General features: G+C 36.2%; 1 protein-coding gene and 1 long non-coding RNA gene across 15 annotated transcripts in view; one reads left to right on the forward strand and one right to left on the reverse strand.

Annotated features, from left to right (window-relative positions):
• Positions 1-10,701, reverse strand: part of RAB28 (RAB28, member RAS oncogene family) — a 150,212-nt gene extending 139,511 nt beyond the window's left edge. For 11 of the 14 annotated variants that reach the window (XR_010116153.1, XR_010116154.1, XR_008651842.2 and 8 more), the window contains exons 1-3: positions 10,132-10,397; positions 5,502-5,598; positions 414-502 (exon numbers count right to left, since the gene is read on the reverse strand). Coding sequence is in view for 7 of the 14 variants with exons in the window: in XM_055246692.2 (XP_055102667.1) it covers positions 414-502; positions 5,502-5,598; positions 10,132-10,206 (261 nt within the window). In the remaining 7 variants the exon portion in view is untranslated. Of the gene's footprint in view, positions 1-413; positions 503-5,501; positions 5,599-10,131 lie in introns of all 14 variants that reach the window. The other 3 variants (XM_055246688.2, XM_055246694.2, XM_063619403.1) reach the window with 3 other exon arrangements.
• Positions 9,407-15,959, forward strand: LOC129465040 (uncharacterized). Its single transcript, XR_008651846.1, has 3 exons — positions 9,407-9,511; positions 12,215-12,383; positions 15,785-15,959. It is a non-coding gene; the product is annotated as an uncharacterized lncRNA (long non-coding RNA).
• The last annotated feature ends 4,477 nt before the right edge of the window (positions 15,960-20,436 follow it).

Here is a 20,436-nt window from a genome sequence, read left to right on the forward strand (position 1 = left end):
TATAGACATATAGATATACTATTACTCCTTGTAACTTAAAATGAAGTTAAATTTTCATCCCTGTGTTTTTCATTCAGTTTATTTGAAAGTAGTCACTATAACCAAACCAGCTAATAAATATCAAAATATCATTTATCACTGCATTTATTGAACTGCTAGCAATAACACCGAGTAATATAAATAACATACGAAAGCTGTTCAGAGTTTTCCTGTTCCCTCACCCAAATCATTCCAAACATAATTTGGAGAGAATGAAACCAAAGAACTAGCACAAATATAAAATTATTCTCTCTACGAATCAGATAAAAAGTTAGAAAGAATGTATGTGTGTGTGTGCATTTGGGAGTAGATTTGCATGTGTGCTTCTAAGTGGTATACTTTCAATACTGGAATAATCAGAATTCATATCATACCTGTGCTCCATAGATATATTTATCCAACATTTTGCCTCCTATTGTCTGCCCTCCTATATCCCAAATTTGAAGGGTAACATTCAAGTTTCCTAGAATATAAAAAATGAATATAAAAATAAGAATACCAAAAAAATTAAGTAACAATACAACAACTGACACAGTATCACAGAATACTAAGTCACAATAAGAAACTCTGAGCCCAATTTGCCTTTATGTGCAGGCTCATATGATATTTGGAATTGTGAAAACAATGTCAAAAGAAATCATAGTGGAGAATCTAGTTTTATCTTTTTACTCCATTTCCATGGAACCATATTTACAATCAAAAGAAAATAAAGTAAGCTTTAATTTGTAAACTTAAGCCTTAGAAAAATGTTTTTCTTAGAGAACAGAATGAAGCACATGTCCATGGAGCAAGAAATATACTTTAAAAATAAAAACTGAAGCTTATATACTCAACCATCCAATCATACATATGAATTTTGTTGTAGGTTCTAAACTCTATGGCTTTTAAAACTCATGGAATAATAGCAAACTACAAAAATGCACCCATAATTTCAGCTCAAATTAATGAATCTTTTTATAATGTGATTGTCAGCTACTATAGGATATGGCAAACATAGTCAAAAAATTGTGTTTTCAAACTTAACCCATAAAATAGAAACGCATTTGATAGCCCTAATCAGAACAAACGTAGGATACATACCATGTATATCACTAAATATTACGATGCTTTCAAACCTGTTCAAAGTATTTCCATTTAAACAAACTATGTATACTTCCAAGCCTTCATAAAATAGTGTAACTAATCATCTTCCCCATACAAGCATTATAAAAGCATTCTAAAAGGCAATCTTTAAAAATCCTTTTGTGCATTTTGTAAAATATTTGGTTGATACAAAAATTTATGAGATAAGCTATTCTCCCTTCTCAATGCAACTGATGAGTACGCTTACAAAAGCCAAACTATGCTTTTTAGTTGAACATTTTAAACTATTCCCCTCATAAAATTATGCAGTTTTCTCCAGTTTCAATTAGCACTTTTTGAATGATTTGCAAATCAAAAGAAAATAAAAGATTAGAAACTGAAAAATGATCTCACTTCAAAAAAAGATTATAAAGATATAAATTTATAAGCCAACATAAAATACTAAAATCAGAGAAAGTTAGTCATACCATTTAACTATGCAACTGAAAAGAAAAAGACATTTGATTAACCAGCAGTTTTCTAAATTCTGGTGGGTTTGTATTACAATCTTTCCATTATTTAAACATAGGTTGTTCCATCTGCCACCGCGCAGAGGATTTCCATGAGGAACTGCCATTAGCAGTAATAAGCGCTAGTGTTTTATCACCATCATTATTCCCACAGACACACACTTCCAACACTTAGACTAACGACCAAAATGTTCTTAAAGCCCTATGAATATGAAAACCAAAATGTCACAGACTAAGATTTGTTCAAAAACTTGTACAAATCGAATTGCTTAAAAATCTAAATTTTTTGAGATTCAAGGCTGAAATAATTCTTCTATAATGCTGTCTCAAATTAAGCAGATGAGAAAGGGCTAGCCATCACTAAGTATATAAAATAGTTTCAGAAACCCCTAAGCAGGCAGTAGTCTATTCATTTTACTTGCACAACTCTTTAGAGTTATTTGTTACTTCAAAAGACAGCGCTTAACAATACTAACTTTTAAAGAGTAAGATTTTAGGCAATACTTAATAAGTGCTAAAAGCTGTTTAATCCCATTTTTTCCAGAGCCCATAGTCCTTATTGCTTAACCTCACATCAAGAAATATAAAGCTTTTTTCTTTAAGTTCTGATATTCAGATCCTATCTGAATTAGGTGTTGTGAACACTTCGTAATTTTAGGAACATGATCTTCATTACATGTTTTCAAATTCTGACTACAATCATATCAAGACCCTAAATCATCTATCCAACTGTCTCCCATCTAAGAGGTTCATATTCATGTGTTGAGGATACTTTTTAAATGCATGCCTTTCTAAATAAACCCTGTTATCAGTGTTTGCCTGTTTTTTTAACACACAAATTCTAGTGACTCAGAAATAAAAATAGCTATGAATTACTGATAGTCCACTAATATAGAATGCTAACAAAAAATGACTATCTTTAGTTTCAACAAATGATATTTTCATATTACTTCTTATATCTAGAAATATATTTTTAACTCCACATTTTAATTTTAGGATTATTAACACATAAAACTAAAAATAAAATGTGGATTCCTTATTTGAGGAGCAAAATCGCATGAGGATATGATTCAAATCAATATTCATTTTCGTTTTTGCAGGCATCAACATATGAATTCTCCTAGTATATTTTCAAGATGACATACCTATAAAGCTATATAAGAATATTCAAATAATACTATAATTTTGTTTAAATCAAGAATCTATCTAATACAAATTTCTAACCAATAAAGAACATTAAGGAAATTGTCAGAAATCTAATCTCAAACACAAAATGCTGCAAAATTCCTGTTCCTCTGTAAGAAATGACACGTAACTAGGAGAAAAAATAAAATAAATGAGGTGACAAAACACAGATAAGTTGCTTTTGGTATGAATTAAAGCCACCAAGAGGATCCAACAGTGACCTTGTAAAAGTACACTTGGTGCCTTGGTTAACCTTACTTAAAGTGCTGCATAGTCAAGATGGAACTAAAAACACAAGTCTGCCCACTTCTAGTACTAAAGACTTAGAAATCTTTTTCACAGTAGAACGCTGTTTACTGGACTGTACCCACAAGCTTCCTGAAAGTATTTTGACTAAGGCTCTTAAGAAGCTCTATCAGCAGAATCTCTGACTAACAGATACACTATTTTAAGCAGTAAAATCTGCACAGTGGTTGCATCCAGACTATACAGCATACCGGATCATGAAATATACTAAAATGGATGAGTATTTGCAAAGTAATGATCTTGAAAACTTGCACAAAGAGAATGTAAATAGATGGACAGGAGGTTTACACCCCTAACAATCTAACTGGTCAGAGGACTTACTAGACTACTAACAAATACTAGATTCACCGACTATGCTATAAATTCAATAAAGCTACCTGTAATGTTTTAATCAGCTAATGATAAATTAATCATCCTACATTTGATACTTATAATGAATTTACATTAAAGTATATAAAGGATAATTATAAACCCTGTAATTTATTCACCTCATTTCTTAATATACCTATTAATTATATAAAAACAAAATACATTAAACTATTTTTTCTTATTGAAATTTCTACCGTAAGTTTGAGTCTGTTAAGTAGCATAAAACCAACTGCCTTAAAAAAAATAGAAGTTTTTTTCTGGAACTTTGCCATCAAAATAAAAACTTAATTAGGAAAATTAAAATATACATTCATTAGTATACATGCCCTAATGTCATTTTTTAACCTAAGTACCAAGTCTAAAATATTATACTATAAATCTAGATTTCGAGAATATCAAATATTTTTTACAAAGTAATCAAAATTTTTAAATTGGTAGTGCTGGGACACAGGTCAGAAATCTTCATATCGCCTGTATAAAATGTCTAAAAACCAGTCTTTGTTTTTAATATTTGAGTAGGTACTTGTTTATTTAAGCTTTTCAACTAAAAAATGAGAAATATTAAAAGTAATGAGACAAAAAGTTGGTGGTTTTTCAAATTAAGCTTCAAAATAGCTAATAACGAAATACCATATTGAGATTCTCTGTGCACAACTGGCATCTGTGAAAAAAAACTGCTGCAAAAATAAGCTTCCAGCATCTATATTATGTGATCTGTGTATGTATTTGGCTAGTGACTGCCGTTAAGTATTCTCAATGCAGCACAGATTATCCGTAAGAGTGAGAATAATAAAATTAAAATGACATTTTCAGTTTTGGATACATTAAAAGAAAATACAAATGAAACAAAGTACGCATATGTTTCTCCTTAAACCTCTTGCTGAACAATAACCCAGTAATGGAAAAATTGGAATTCTTTCTTTTCTCATGGGATATCTCCTAATCTATTTTTCATTGGTAGCCAAATACAAACTATTACAAAATATAACAGAGTATATTACTAAGGAGATAAGAAGAATACCTCCATTACCAAGAGTTTTCATTACCTACTCTAAAACTTTCATGGGGAGTTGTCTGATAGATGGGGTGTCTGAGAGGTTAACATATTTCAATAATAATTGGAATGTATTAAACCCCTTCCCACTGTATCACTCACATTTCAGTACATGAATCTGACATTACACTTGCAACCATTTTCCCCAAATGTGCTTCCTCACAGAGGAGAGGGATGGATGGTTTATAAAGTCAATCAAGATAAACTGCTTTTAATAAAATACTTTAAACATATAATTTAACCATTGAAATTGAAAGGACAGCATTTTAAAGCCCCAATTGTTCAAAACTAGCTTAAAACATAAACCACTCTTTCTTTGTTATTATTTCCCCGTATTTCCCACAAAATGTGCTGCAACTGGCATCTAAATAGTTTCTTTGCATGGTGAAGTGAAACATCTTGAATGCTCAAACTGTATTTTTATGAGTGCCTAGGGACCCTAAATTTTAGTGGTCTATTAAATGCCAGCAATTTCATGCTGCCTTGCATAAAACAGCATTCACATATTAGAGCACAGAAGTTCCATAGCTACATTATACTTCTGTTCCAACTTTAAACAAAAAACTAAAGCAGAGGCAAAACAAAATAATATTTTAAAAAATAATCCTTCCCAATCTTTTCACATTTTGTTAATACAATATCTGTTGACAAATGTATAGCACTTAATTTTTTAAAAGCTTTTCAGAATTTTATAAGCAACCATTGTTTATCCTCAAAAAAGGTATAGTAGCCAAAAACAGGGAAGGAGTGGGAGAGTATATAAACTTTTTCTCACACCCATGGACAATATGCCTTCATGATAGATTGTGATGAAAGTTAACCTCCCTAAGATAAATTTACTGATTATATACATCTTCATGTAGAAGCAACCCCAAAATTTTACACATTTCTTTCTTATGCCACTTATTGTTAAAATTTTTTATAATCTTCTACATTAAGACTTTTTAGTCTCTTACCTGGCAATGTTATCCTTCTCAAAAAGAAATCCAGTCCTATAGTTTGTTTGTACTGTTTCCCAAAAGTTTCTTGAGCAAAACACGTAGCTAAGGAGGTCTAAAAAATTGATGCACAAAATGTCAAAATTAATTCATTAAAGAAATGTAATCATAAGACCACCATAAATCTTAAGCAATCTTAACATGTATACTGCAATTAATCCAACAAGCAAATTTAAGCAGTTCTAATCAGTTACAAGGAGGGGAGAGACTTAACACCACCAGGTAAATTTCACTTGCCAGCAGCTATCGGTAGGGACAACGAACTAATGAGTTAGATCTCTTTAAATCCCTTGCTTGTCAAGATCCTTTTCCTTGCTGAAAATTAGAATTTGAGAGTTATCAACAGAAAAAAACAAACTAAAAAATAAATAAATAAAGATCTGAATTATTTTAAAACATAATTAAAGATCTAATCTAACTTAGATCAGCTTCTGAGGTTAAATATTCTGAGGGTAGCTGAGCACTAAGCTAATAATAAGAAGCATTCATTAAGAAGGGAGAAATCTGCTTACAGAATTTTTCTTTTTCCCACAAGAAAAGCACTGTATCTAATTTTTCTTTATTTTTAAAGATGCTAAATGAAAATGACCCTAAAGAAAGACTGTGACAATATGTATCTTTTAAATAAAGAAACTGGTATTTTTAAGATTAATATACAGCAGACAAAATGAATATTTTCCATCCAAGAACCATAATGCCAAGAAGTCACAAGCTATCATAACCAGGACAGATATACATTTATTTTTTTAATAGAAACTGAAAGTTTTAGTCAAAAACTCTGGAGTTTTCTTTTTAAAGTACCATTTCTTATCAAAGCAAAAGAATAATTATTCTAGTAACAACTGAGTAACAATAACTCAACAAATTCTTAAACATTTTAAATGCACTATTTTTATTTATAAACTTCCTTCAAAAAAGAGAAAGGCAACTTCACTAAGCTTTTATGCTCTTCAAGACAGACTCCCTACATTAAGAGAAAATAGCCATTTTTTTATTTTAAATTAAAATTACATGTCAACTCTTAAAATAATGAAAACTAAGATAAATTTCCAAGACAGCTTATTACAGTTCCTTATGACATAAGTAGTACAATAGTGCAAAAGAAAATTTGGCCAAACTTCAATACCTTTTAGCAAGATCATCTAAAATTCCTTTTACACAGAACCATATTTTTCACACAAATGGCAATTTGGACACCATAATTCCAAATATTTTTGTGTTTAAATACCCAGCATTTGTAATAAATTTCGAAGATAATTGGCCAAGTATTTGTTGAGCACTACCATATGAAGGGTATTCTGCTAGACATCTAGAAACAAACACATTTGTTATATTTTTGACACATGTAACAATATCAAAACTGAGAGATCAGAATTGAAAAGATAGGTATTTCTTTTTACACTTTTGTTTCTCATTTACACTATATTATTCTACTGATCTTATCTAACTTACACCACAAAATCATCTTTGAAGAGGTTCAGAATTCTAGAAAAAATAACTATCACTACTTATACTATTACAGATATTTCAAAATATTTAATAGACTGATAGTTGAAATACTTACAGGCCAAAGAGAAACTGAAGGCATGTGTAACATTCACATAGTGTCATTTGAGATAATTTTTCACTTTAAAGAATCTCAGAGTTCATTTTCATGTTAAGGAATATTCAGAAAAATTCTAAGAAAGTTTCTTTTCCTGAAAAAGTGACTTCTAGATTTTGAAAGCCCTGCTTTCACACTTTTGAGGCAAACATAAAGCTAGGATTTTCAATTGGAATCGAGTATAAACTGTCAAAAATACAGGTTACTGGGAACATACAGAGTATTAAAATAAGTTCTTACTATATCATCTCCCAATATCTTGAGATAAAAATTGAACAGAGAATCAACTGAATCAGCGGGGGTCACTTTATCTTCAATTATCTAGACTGCATGCTATCTTTCACATTCAATAATTTCTCAAGTCACTGTATAAATACCCTTCTTAATTACAGGTGTTAAGTGAACAACTAGCTCCCATATCAGAAATATTTTTATCTGAATCTTTATATTTTTTGATTTGGAAAATTTCTAATAACATTTTTGATTTGGTAAATTTCTACTAGCATTTTTTAACCATGCTACATTTACAAACACTGAAAAGACAGAAAAAAAGAATATTTTGCCTCAAAAAGCTCTTAAGAGATTATGTAATAAAAGAAAAAATATGAATCAGAAAAGGAAAGAAATAGAAACACGTGATACTGGAGGGAGGCGCTAAATTTCTCTTGGAGAAACTGTTAGTCATCATCTCAATACTCTATTGCATCTGTCAGTGTGTTGAAAAATGCTCAGAGTTAGATTGAGCAGGAAAAACAAATGCTAGGAAAAAAGAGCCAAGAGTTAAATCAGGATACAAATAAGAATGAAAGAGAGGCTGAGTTCACAAAGAAAAGAACAATAAAGGAAAAAGAATGGGAATGTTGGTGACTGCCAAGTATTTGAGAACTGAATAGGGTATGGAGAAAAAAATTCTTGATTTAAGAATAATGAAAGAAGGTTAGGTGTCAGATGTTTGTGTCCGGAAGTTCCTGTTAGAAAAAGCTGTTACAGTTTTAAAATAAGTTATTTAGTCAAGATGATGAAGATTAAGTTGGAGCACCATAAAAAATATTACTGTTATCCTTTGAAGCAGAATGACAATACTAATTCAAAAACATGGAAGTGAAAAAATTATGCTGTCCTATACCAGAAAAAATTTTAAACAGAGATAAAAAACCATAATTATTCACATTAAATTAGCAACAAAGGGGAAACATGTATGATAGGCTAAATAAAAAACTAGACAAAATTATTAGCAAATTTCACTGAGTAATATACGTACAATAAATACTGTTAGAAAAATGAACAACAGTGTAAAGAATCATGATAGCATATAGGATAACCAGCAATTTTTGTGTCTTTTTACAAATGTATTATGTTATAGGTTGTCATTATCATTTTAAATGGGAAATAAGATTAGTTATGAATTGAATACAGTTAAATTTAAGAGCCAAAACCTTAGACGGCCTTCAAAAGAAAATCTAAATGATGAGAAAACTATAAAAATCTAACAAACTTTTTATTCAATAAAGGTATTAGAAACAATGATGATTTATTTATAGCAATTCATTCATTCGAAAAGTTTACTAAGTATACAAAAATTAATCTACTTTATAAAGAAAAGTTACCCCAAGTTCCTTTCTTCCCCCAGCGTTTAAAGGTAATCATAGCATATTGTTTTCCTCAGCTTAAAAAATCTGTAACAAAGGATCCAAGAAGACAAGAAAGAAACAACAAAATACTCCAAATTTTGCATATGAAATTTTACATCTTTCCCAGGGGACCTCGAAACTCAAATGTCAGAACCAAAGGCAGAAGCAGGTATCTGGGCAGTGCCAACTGCCAGGGAGGATGCAAAGAGAAGTCGTCGCCAGAGAAACCAGGGTCCAAACTGCAACCAGCAACAGGGAAAAGTGAAGGCTTAAACAGGAAATAAAAGCCTGGGTTTCAACAGACTATGGTTCGGATAAGGAAGAGGAGTACAGGGGAGATAAACTTCAGCAATATTCCCAGAAAGTGTTGGCGCCTTTGACAGAAGCATGGGTAAGAAGGCATCCGGGTAGAGAGGCTCTTCACTTTATTTGTTGGTGGAGGGATCACAGACCCCTCTGAGATCTTATGGACCGTCTCCCCAGAGCAAGTACCGGGCAGTGTTTACTCCATTTCAGGAGTTCCACAACCTTGGGGTAGGAGCCGCTGCCTAGGAGATAATAAGACTGACGCTGCCTGATATTCTCACGCCCGCACTCATTCATTCGACCAGGGATCCCTTTTGTCACGCAAGCAGCTCTACCCTCAGCATCCTGCCCATAACAGGAGCTCCATAAACACTTGTTGACTGACTGCTTGTACCGAGTGCTGAGCTGGAAACAGAGGTGATGAACAGGTATGATATTAAAAAAGCAACTAGCGTGTACTGAGTGGACACTGTGCTCTAAAGGTTTTATATGTATTTTCACATTTCTCCCTTTGTGGCGGCCCTTTTCAATACTCATCTTAGAGATGAAGCTCAAACTGATTAGCAATTTGCCCTCCAATGACCCGACGACTAAGTGGCAGAGCCCCAATTCTCACCCGGGGAATACTGATTCCAGAGCCACGCTCTTGGGAGTTCACGGTGCAGTGCAAGCATCAGAAACGGTAAAGGGGGTGGGAGGGGAGGAGCAAGTGTGACCCGGACTACAAGTAAGAGGAGCTAAGATGCCTTGGCAAATCCCTGCCAGTCCTGAGAGGCGGGAAGCTGAAAAGCTGGCCCGAGTCTTGCAGGAGTTCGCAATCCAGGCGGGGAGTAAGGAAGTGACTTTTTTTTAAGGGGGAGCTGGACAGCTCTCGTCGGCCTTCACCAAGCGCCCACTTGGTGTCCGACCTCAGGCCACACAACCAGACGGGCCGGGCCTAAAAGCCCGAGAGCTCGGGGTAACGAGGCGAAGCCAGGCGGCGGGGAGGAGGTGGGGAAGCGCCGGGGTTCCTGCAGGCCTGGGACGGTGGGCCTGCTCGAGGACTGACCTTCCCGGAGGCGCCGTCCCCCAGCACGACGATTTTCAGTTGCCGGTCCCGGCTCTCCTCCTCAGAGTCCGACATGGTGTCCCGGGAACCAGGCCCACCCCCGAGGCGGAGGGGGGAAGGGAAGGAAGAAGGCTCCGGGGGCGGGGGAGAGGAGGAAGGGAGGTGGTGGCGGCAGGACCCCCGCCCCGGTGTCTCCGCGCCGGCAGGAGGGATCCGAGAAGAATCACTCGGCAGGCGCCATCTTGCCCACCTCCCCACCCTCTGCGCGCGGCCCCGCCCCCTACGCGCACGTCGGGTGCGCGCCCCCGCCTCAGAGCCAACCCGCGCCGACCGCCGGCCTCCCTAACGAGCCGAACCACTCGCGGCGCTGGACTGGTTGGGGGGACATTCCGGCGGGAGAGGCGAGGCGCTGCGTTGCCCTTCAGGAGATAGTTGGCTAGAAGGAGAAAAGAAGTGTTCGTTCAAATTAAGGAGAGAAAACGGGAGCAGAGCAGCCTTCAGGCGTTCCATCAAATTCCCTTTTCTCCTTCCCTCTTGAGAAAGTCTCTGAAGGGAATGGTTCACCCTGACGGGGTGGAGCAGTGACGCCCGGGCTACGCGCCAGGGTTGCCTGGCAGCCAGGAGTTCGAGGACCGGCGGCAGGGCGGGGCCTGTCTCCTGGCACCCGGGACGCCCATAGCCTGGCGGAGAGCGCCAGAGAGGGCCCCTGAAAAACTGGACCAGGGAAGAGGGTCCCTCAGGGAGGATGAGGGCACAACTGCTAGGGGCCGAGGTTGCCGGGAAGCCGCAGTAGCGGCCGTGAGTACAGTGGAGCTCTGGCGCTGCTTATTTCAGGCTAACTCTCGGTTTCCTCATCTGAACAACCCCAGGCTCCCATGGTTCGTTCATCAAACGCTACTGAGCGCCAACCTCCTGGCACCCCATCTTTACCCTAAGGCAGCTGTTCTCATAAAGTGTGGTCTAGGGACCCCTGGAAATCCCAATGACCTCAGAACAATTTTCATAATAATACAGACACCTCGTCTGCCTTTCTCACGTTCCTTCTCTCACTAGTATACCGTTTCCTGGAGGATATGCTTTGTGTACGACGGCATCACTGGCAGCTAAGGGAGCTTGTGTTTGTTGTTTTTAAACACTTATCAGTTTTCATTTCAATGCAGTAGTGATAGGTGTAACCCACATAAACGTACGCTCTTTGGAGGTCACAGTAATTCTTTAACATTATAGAGAGGACCTGAGTCCAAAAAATTTAAGAACTGCTGCCCTGGATAATATCAGTCCAGGAGCGTAGGTAAATGGCATAAATGAAAATTACAATATAGTGAGATAAATTCAAAAATAATAATGATGTCCTGTTATGTTTGTTTCATTGTTAATCACTTTAAATTTATTATTACCTTTACTACTATTAGGAATTATAAAGTATAATTATCTCCATTTTGCAGATGAAGTATCTTAAGTTAACAAAATGCTTAGCCCAGAAGCAGTAGTCTTGGAGACCATATGGGCATTAGAACAGGAAAGCAGAACAGTATAAAGAAATGCCCAGACCTGGAGGCAACACTGCAGTTTAATCACAGGTTTACTAGATACGTGTCCTTGAGCCTCAGTTTGTTCACCTGTAAAACAGACTACTGCCTTTGTAGGTTTGAAAATTAAATGAAATAATCGGCATAAACTAGATAGCACAATGCCTGGTGTGTAGTAAGCACTCAATATTAACCAGTGTAATTATCACCCTCATCATCATCATCATAATTAGATGATGGTCCATGTTGGAAGTGTCACTACTTTCTAGCCAATTTACCTTATACAAGTTTCTTATGTAGAACCTCAGTCTCTTCATCTGCAGATAGGGTTGGCCCACAATTATAGGTACCCAGTTAAGTATTAGTACCGAATTCTTTCCCCAATCCCCCCACCACCATTGCCACCACCAATTTTCTATTCACCAGATTTGTTCATGAGAATTAGAAGAAAGGATATATACTTCTTAGTGTGAAGAATCTACTTCCAGTGAGGACAGACTTAACCCCCTCTTGTCCATGAGGGCAGTTAAAATGCAAGAAAATTTCTTTTTTAGTCTTCTTCAGATGGCTATGTGATCCACCAGACTAATGAGACAGAAGATAGTGTCTTTTGGAAGACATTTGTTAAAGAACCCACCCCCCACCATTTAAAAAAAAAAGGAAAAGAAAAAAGGAGAATTAGAGGAGAGTCCTCCTCCTCCCTTCCTTTGCTGTCATTATTGGGTGAGAACAGTATTTTTGGAACTACTACACTTTCTTCACTCTATCTTCTACGTTTCTTGTTATGGGGAATAATAATAAGGTACTTTAGTGATGAATTGTGTTACTTACAAACAAAAAAATTTCAACTGACATAACTACTTTGGCCAAAAACTAGATTTAGCTGAATTCATAGGCCTGATTTTCGTATGTGGTTTTATATGAAGGGAAATCTAGAAGAAAGCTTCTCATTTTCCAGTCATCAATTTCTGAGATGACTGCTTTGAGGGACAACATTCATTTGGATATGGGTACATCAATAGGATAGTGTTATATAAAACAAAAAGTTGCATTATTTTAGTGATCATATTTTACACATATGGCAAGTTTCTGGGTTAAAAGTTAGAATTTAAAAACTTAGAGCCATTTTTGTAAAGAAAAAGAAAAAAAACTTTCTATGTGAGGAGGATCATGTTAGCATTGAGAGCTTCCAGTATGATACTCTGACATACTAAAGAAACAGAGCTGATCCACCAAAAAGAATATATCTTTGTGGATTCTCATGTACAATGCTCTTAACAGGGTCAAAAATTAGAGGAATGGTCTTCAGTGGTTTTAAAACTAATAGACAAAAGGTTTATAAGAATTCTAGACATTGTATAGAATATCTTTTATAGCATCTCTAACGGATAGTTATTCAAACCTTATTTGAATACATCCACATTCAAGGGGTTTCTTCCTTTATGAAGCAACCTGGCCTGTAGATGGATAGCCTGGTTATTAAAATATTATCTCTGATAATGAGTCAAAGCTTATCACTATAAATTACAGCTAATGGTAATAGGTATGTCTTTCTCAATAAAATGAAAACTCCCCATTCCATAGGAAGATGATCAAAGTGATTCATTAATACTTAGTGACTGCTAGACATGGTGGCTCATAACTGTGATCCCAGCACTTTGGGAGGCCGAGGCAGGAGGGTTACTGGAGCCCAGGAGTTCATGACCAGCCTGGGCAACATAGGGAGATCCTGTCTCTAAGAGAACTTTAAAAAACAAAAATTACCCAGCCAGGCATAATGGTGGCCACCTGTGGTCCCAGCTACTCGGGAGGCTGAGGTAGGAAGATCACTTGAGCCTGGGAGGTCAAGGCTGCAGTGAGCAGTGATCATGCCGCTGCACTCCAGCATGGATGACACAATGAGACCCTGTCTCCAAAAAAAAAAAAAAAAAAAAAAAAAAACTTAATTAAATTTACAAATATTTAGTGACTACCTACTGTGTACCAGGCATTCTTGTTCACAACTCCTCTAAACAGTGAAGACACAGAAGTGAAAAAAACATACAAAAGCTCTGTTCCCATGGAATTTACATTCTGGTAGAGGGATATGTAGGCTGAATAATAGCCACATGAAGATATCAGGTCCTAATCCTTGGAAGCTGTAAATGTTACCTTATTTGGAAAAGTATCTTTCAGATGTGATTAAGTGAAGGATCTTGAGATGGGAAGATTATCCAGGATTATTTGGTGGGCCCTCAATGCAATCACATGTATCCTTATAAGAGAGAAGTAGAAGATTTGGCCCAGACATAAAAGGAGAAGGCAATATAACCACAGAGACAGAGACTGGAATGATGTAGCCACTAGCCAACGAGTGCTGGCAGCCACTAGCAGCTGGAAGAGGCAAAAAACAAATTATCCTCAGGCTTCTGGAGGTAGCCCAGCCCTGCTGACACTTTGATTTCAGTGCAGTGACACTGATTTGGGACTTATGACCTCAGGATCTGTGAGAGAATAAATTTATGTTCTTTTAAGTTACCAAGTTTATGGTAATTTTTTACAATAGCCATAGATAACTAATATAAGGATGAACACAGTTATTTAGTAAATCATCAAGACAGTTTCAGATTCTGGTACATTAAAAAGGTAGTAAAACAGGTGACAGATGAAATAGAGTAAAAATATCTTAACATTATTATTCATCACTAATGAAGGTGGGAAAATGGTAAATGAATCAAGGAAGGAACTAATTTCAGAAACTACCAGTCTCTGACATCTTCTTAACAAATCCAATGTCATCCATCAGTTTTCTTCATCTTTTTGCACTATTTCACAATTTTGAAGATGTAGATCCTAGGACTAATGTCTGAGTAAGGCTAAATAGTGGCCATGCTCCCAAGTTGTACACTTGGTATTTCTGTATTTCTATAGTTCTGCCGTAAAACAGAAAAATATAGAACTGATCCCTAGAATTAATTGGTTTGTTAAACTCCTTGAGGACAAAATTTTAAAAAATAAGGCTTTCTTCCTAAAATTATCTTCTCCCATGGGTTGTATGTACATCTACATAGATGTACATGTGCATGTTGTATGTTTAACCACCATCTAAATCAAGACATAGAACAATTCAGAATCCCAGCAGACACCCTCATGCCACCTCTCAGTTATTACCTATTCAGAGATTACTATTATTATCTCTAGCCCTGTAAATTAGTTTTACCAGCTTGTAAACTTCATACAAATAGATTACAGCTAGTATGTTCTCTTTGGCATCTAGCTATTTTCACTCGATAGTATTCTATAAAGTCATCCATGTTGTTATGTGCATCAGAAGTGTATATTTTCTATTGCCACATACTATTCCATTGTATGAATCCACTACAATTTATCCACTCTACTGTTGATGGACATATGGGTGGTTTCCAATTTGGGAATACTATGATGAGTGCTCCTCAGTACAGCCTACCACTCTTCCAAAGGAAATCTCCACAATTAGCACTCTTTTCTCAAAAAAAAAAAAAAACCAAAACAAAACAAATCCTCCATTTACATTTTATACTCTTGAGATGGGTGAGGCAGGCAACAGTCATGGAACTGGTTCTTGGGTATAGGTTTTGACATCTGCATTTGATGATTTAATCTAGGAGTAGCTCATCTACTATATCTCGGGGTCTCTACTTGAAACTTCAATTTTCACATATTTTTGTCACCATTATAAAAATGTGACTTCCGTGCACAAAAATATATTAAGCCCGGCCAGATGCCGTGGCTCACGCCTGTAATCCCAGCACTTTGGGAGGCTGAGATGGGCAAATCACAAGGTTAGGAGATTGAAATCATCCTGGCCAACATGGTGAAACCCCATCTCTACTAAAAAATACAAAAATTAGCTGGGCATGGAGGCACATGCCTGTAGTTCCAGCTACTTGGGAGGCTGAGGCAGGAGAATCTCTTCAACCCGGGAGGCAGAGGTTGCAGTGAGCCAATCGTGCCACTGCACTCTAGCCTGGGTGACAGAGCGAGACTCCATCTCAAAAAAAAAAAAAAATATATATATATATATATACACACACACAAATATGTATAGATAGAGAGCCCACTTTCTATCAACACCTTCCTGACTTTTTTTTTTTTTTGGTTGACAGAATGATGCTGAACTTCATGTGTAAGAATAAACACATGACAATAGCCAGGAGAAGCAAGAGAAGGGGCAAGAAATGAAGGGATCATTAATAGGCAACATATTTTTTAGGACTATTTATAATTGCAACTGTATTGTGCAATGTCTGGAATTAATCTCAAAGCAAATATTGTATTTTATGGGGGAAAATTTAAAAAACAATAAAATACATTAAAAACTAGATAAATGGAGAGACATCTCATATCCATGGATAGAAAAACAATAAAATATATCAATTCTACCAAATGATCTGCAAAGTTAATGCAATTCTAATAAGATTTTTCATAGAATTTGAAATGGCACATATGGAAGGTAGAGATCCAAGGACAGGCAAGATATTCCAGAAGAAGAAGCTCCTAGAACTTTCCTTACCATATATCAAGACTTTGTATAAAGTTATAATGATTAAGATACAGTGTGTTATTGATGCAAGGATAAAGAAATTCACCACAATAACATTGGAGAGCCAAGAAATAGGCTGCCAGATACATGAAACTTTATATATGAGAGAGTGTATCGAGTAGTGTATCAAAGAGGTAAGGGGTGACAGTTGGAAACATATAGGAAAAGAGATGAAATTGGAACTCTACATTTCATTATACACACAAAAAAATAAATTCCAGTTGAATACGAATCTAAATGTGAAAGAAACCTCAAATACCATGAGGAGACTGCCTTTCTTATCTTGGGATGGAGAAGAATTTCATAATGAAGACACAAAGAGTTCTTCATAAAAGAACATCAAGAAAATTTTATTAAAATTTAAAACTGTTCATCAAAATATACAATAAAGTGAAAGTATAAACCACAAACTAGGAGGAGATACATTCACCACATAAAACTTATGCCAATTGGTATCCAGAACCTCCAAAGAACTACAAACAAGTAAGAAAAAAAATAGAAAAATGAGCAAATAAAATGAAAAGACATTTTACAGAAGAAGAAACAGTATGGTCAATAAACATATACAAAAATATTCAACCCTTGTTAATGTAACCAGAAAAGCACAAAAAGGGTTTAATGAGATACCATTTTATATCTGTAGATTAGCAAAAACTGAGAAGTCAAACAATATCAGTCAAAAAAATGAAAAACATAAAGTTATGTTAACAGAGAGAACTAATATGGGGAATTTGTTACATGGTGTTGAAGTACAGAAAAAACAAAAAGGAAATACAGGGGTGTAGCACAAAGTTACTGCAGGAAGCAGTTACTATCTCTTACCTCTTAGAGGAACAAAAGAAAGTGGTAGGGGTTATCATAACTTCGAAGCTGAAAGAGACAAACTAGAGAGTTAGGACCCAGACTTTAGCTTTACTGCTACCATTTTTCAGGAGTACAGAGGAAGGACCCAAGGATCAAGACACAGAATTCTGAGGAGAATGTTCCATTGGCTCCTACTGGCCATACTTTGGAAGATCAGAGGAGGGTTCCCACAGAGCTGGAACTCACCTCTGAGAAGAGGATATTGCTCAGCTGCTTCTCATGCCGCCAAGTGAGCACAATAATGATGCTGATTCGTGAGGTTAGAAAGAAGGTGGAAACTAGAAAACCACAGCTATAACCAACTGCTGCTGCTAAGGTGAGATCCCATATTTGGAATTACATTGACAAGAATGCCAAACAAACAAGAAAGAAAGTCCCTTATGCCTCCTCCTGCTTTCCAAACTCTCTCATGTACCCAACCTTAGCAGAAACCAAAAGGAAGCAAGCTGGCAAACAAACAAACAAAAACAAAAAAAAACCTTTAGTTTTGATCGTACTAGCTCCATCAATAAGTCAGTACATACCTTTACAATCTACGTGATACCAGTTGTTGCAGAGAATGTAGATCAGTGGGAACTCTGACACATTCCTTGTAGAGAATACGTGAAACCAGCTGGGCACGGTGGCTCACGCCTGTAATCCCACCACTTTGGGAGGCCGAGGTGGGCAGATCACCCTGAGGTCAGGAGTTCAAGACCAGCCTGGCCAACACAGGCAAACCCTGTCTCTAATAAAAATACAAAAATTAGCTGGGCATGGTGGCGCACGCCTGTAATCCCAGCTACTTGGGAGGCTGAGGCAGGAGAATCACTTGAACCCTGGGAAGTGGAGGTTGCAGAAAGCCAAGATCGTGCCACTGTACTCCAGCCCAGGTGACAGAGCCAGACACCATCTCAAAAAAAACAAAAAACAAAACAAAACAAAACAAAACAAAACAAAACAAAAAAAGGGAATACATGACATCACTTTAGAAAACAATTTGTCTTGGGCCAGGCATGGTGGCTCATGGCTCACGCCTGTAATCCCAGCACTTTGGGAGGCTGAGGTGTGTGAATCACTCAAGGTCAGGAGTTCAAGACCAGCCTGGCCAACATGGTGAAACCCCACCTCTACTAAAAATACAAAAAAAATTAGCCAAGCATGATGGTGGGTGCCTGTAATCCCAGCTACTCTGGAGGCTGAGGCGGGAGAATTGCTTGAACCCGGGAGGCAGAGGTTGCAGTGAGCCAAGATCGCGCCACTGCACTCCAGCCTGGGTGACAGAGTGAGACTCCCTCCCAAAAAAACAAACAAACAAACAAAACACTTGTATTAGAAGTAAAGTACTGGCTACCTATGAGTGAGGTGCCGGTACTTTTGAATTACTGATAATATTCTATTTCTTGATTTGGATGGTGGTCACATGGATATGTGTTCTTTCTTATAATTCACTTAGCTATGAACTTGATGTGTACAATCTTCTGTATGTTTTGCTTATATAATTATAAATATATACATATATAATTGATAGCAAGTGCATATAAAATATCTAGAATAATACAAACCAAATTGTGAATAGCTATTAATAGTAGTGAGATTATAGAGAACTATCCCTTTCCATTTAAACATTTTGATATTGTATGAAATTTGTTACAGTGAACATAAATTTATTTAAAAATGGAAAAGAAAGGATAAAAATAGTTCAACAGTAACAAAAGACGAATAATAAACAACAGTCCTTTTCACAGTAGGTAGATGAGAACTTTGTCATGTGATTAGTATATTCTGCTAATACATACAAAACCTGCTAGTTTAATAATCATCTAAAAGCCTTTGTTTGAAAAGAAATAACTCTTGCTTGTAACAGAACCCCAAACTGGTTTGTGAGCTGCAATTTTCCAGCTGTCCACAGTTCTGCCTCATTGCATGGGGACGTGCTTCATTGATTCCTAAAGCATAGCTCCAGACAAAACCAAAAATCTGTAGAGCAGAAGAGTTCTCAAATCACCTCTACAGCTGTGAAAACCAGACCTATCACAACTCACCAGCAAGGCTGGCATGGTTAGATAAGGTAATACGTGTAGAAGTGTTCTGAAAAATAGGAGTTGTGGTACAAACACAAAATATTATTTGAAGCTTGATTGTGGGAGCTTTGAAGGTGTGAATTTCCCTCACTATCAAAAGCCAGCATAAAGATTCCAGTGATACTAGGGAAATGGCATTTCCGGAGTCCATGGAATGGCAGCGCTGCAAATGTTCTCTAACTCCTAATATCCTTTACTTTGATCTCTTCTGAAACCTTGTTTTACACAGCCCTCCTCCATTGCATAACTGCTCTATCTATGATGGTCCCTAGCTGTGTCATCTGGGTTTTCAGTTTATCTACGTTGTAGAATTTAAGTTTAAGACATTCAGACAAGTGAGATACTGCTATAAAGTGTTATCTTAATTTTGAGAGGGCATTTCCCAAAAGTGAGTTCTTTGGGACATTAGTCCAATGAATTGCTGTTTAGTTTGAAAACAGCTATAGCTACTCTACTTTTGGAAGGTAACAATGCACTTGAACAGACTATATTGTGAGAAATACTGCAATAAATAACCTCTGTTGACCTTTTACAACCCAACATTACTTGAAAAAGGGTTATTTAGTCAAATACATTTCTGGAAATTCCCTGAACTTATTTGACCAAAGAATGCATTTTCTAAATAATATTTACTAGTATCATATAGAACTAATATAATATTGCATAAAATATTATTTTAGAAGCCCTACTTTTAAAAATTCCAGAAAAGAAATAAATCGTATGTATAGTTAAGAAACTTAGTTCTAATACTTAAATCCTCATTATAGAAGGGCTCACATGCAAAAGGTTTCAATTTCTCCTTAAATATATGGGGAGCTCAGTATTATGATATACAAATGTTTTGATTCAGAATGTTTAAAACTTTCTCAGTGCCTTAGTCATTATTACTAAAATAAATTAGTATCATAAGAACATGAGGAGAAGCTCAAGCATGGTGGTTAAAGTAGTAGCATAGATTTGAATAGATCTGATTTACATTTGTAGTCATGTTTTTGATGCTGGAGAAGTAATCTAAATTTTGTGAGTTTCAGTTTTCTCACCTATAAAGTAGAGATTATAGTAATAGTACTTACTTCATAGGATTATTAAAAAGCTTATCAATACATATACAGTGCTTAGTATAACAATAAATCTATATTAGAACCTTTTATTCAAGTGTCTCATTTTCATATCATGTAAGCACATTAGTACATAAATATTCAAATGAATTTTGTCTATAAAGCCTTCATGATGGCAACCTATCCAGTTAAGCCAGTGATGCTAATATTTTCAAATATCTTTTTTTGCG

The sequence above is a fragment of the Symphalangus syndactylus genome, chromosome 16, assembly GCF_028878055.3.
Source record: "Symphalangus syndactylus isolate Jambi chromosome 16, NHGRI_mSymSyn1-v2.1_pri, whole genome shotgun sequence".
In the NCBI taxonomy this organism is placed as follows: Eukaryota; Metazoa; Chordata; class Mammalia; order Primates; family Hylobatidae; genus Symphalangus; species Symphalangus syndactylus.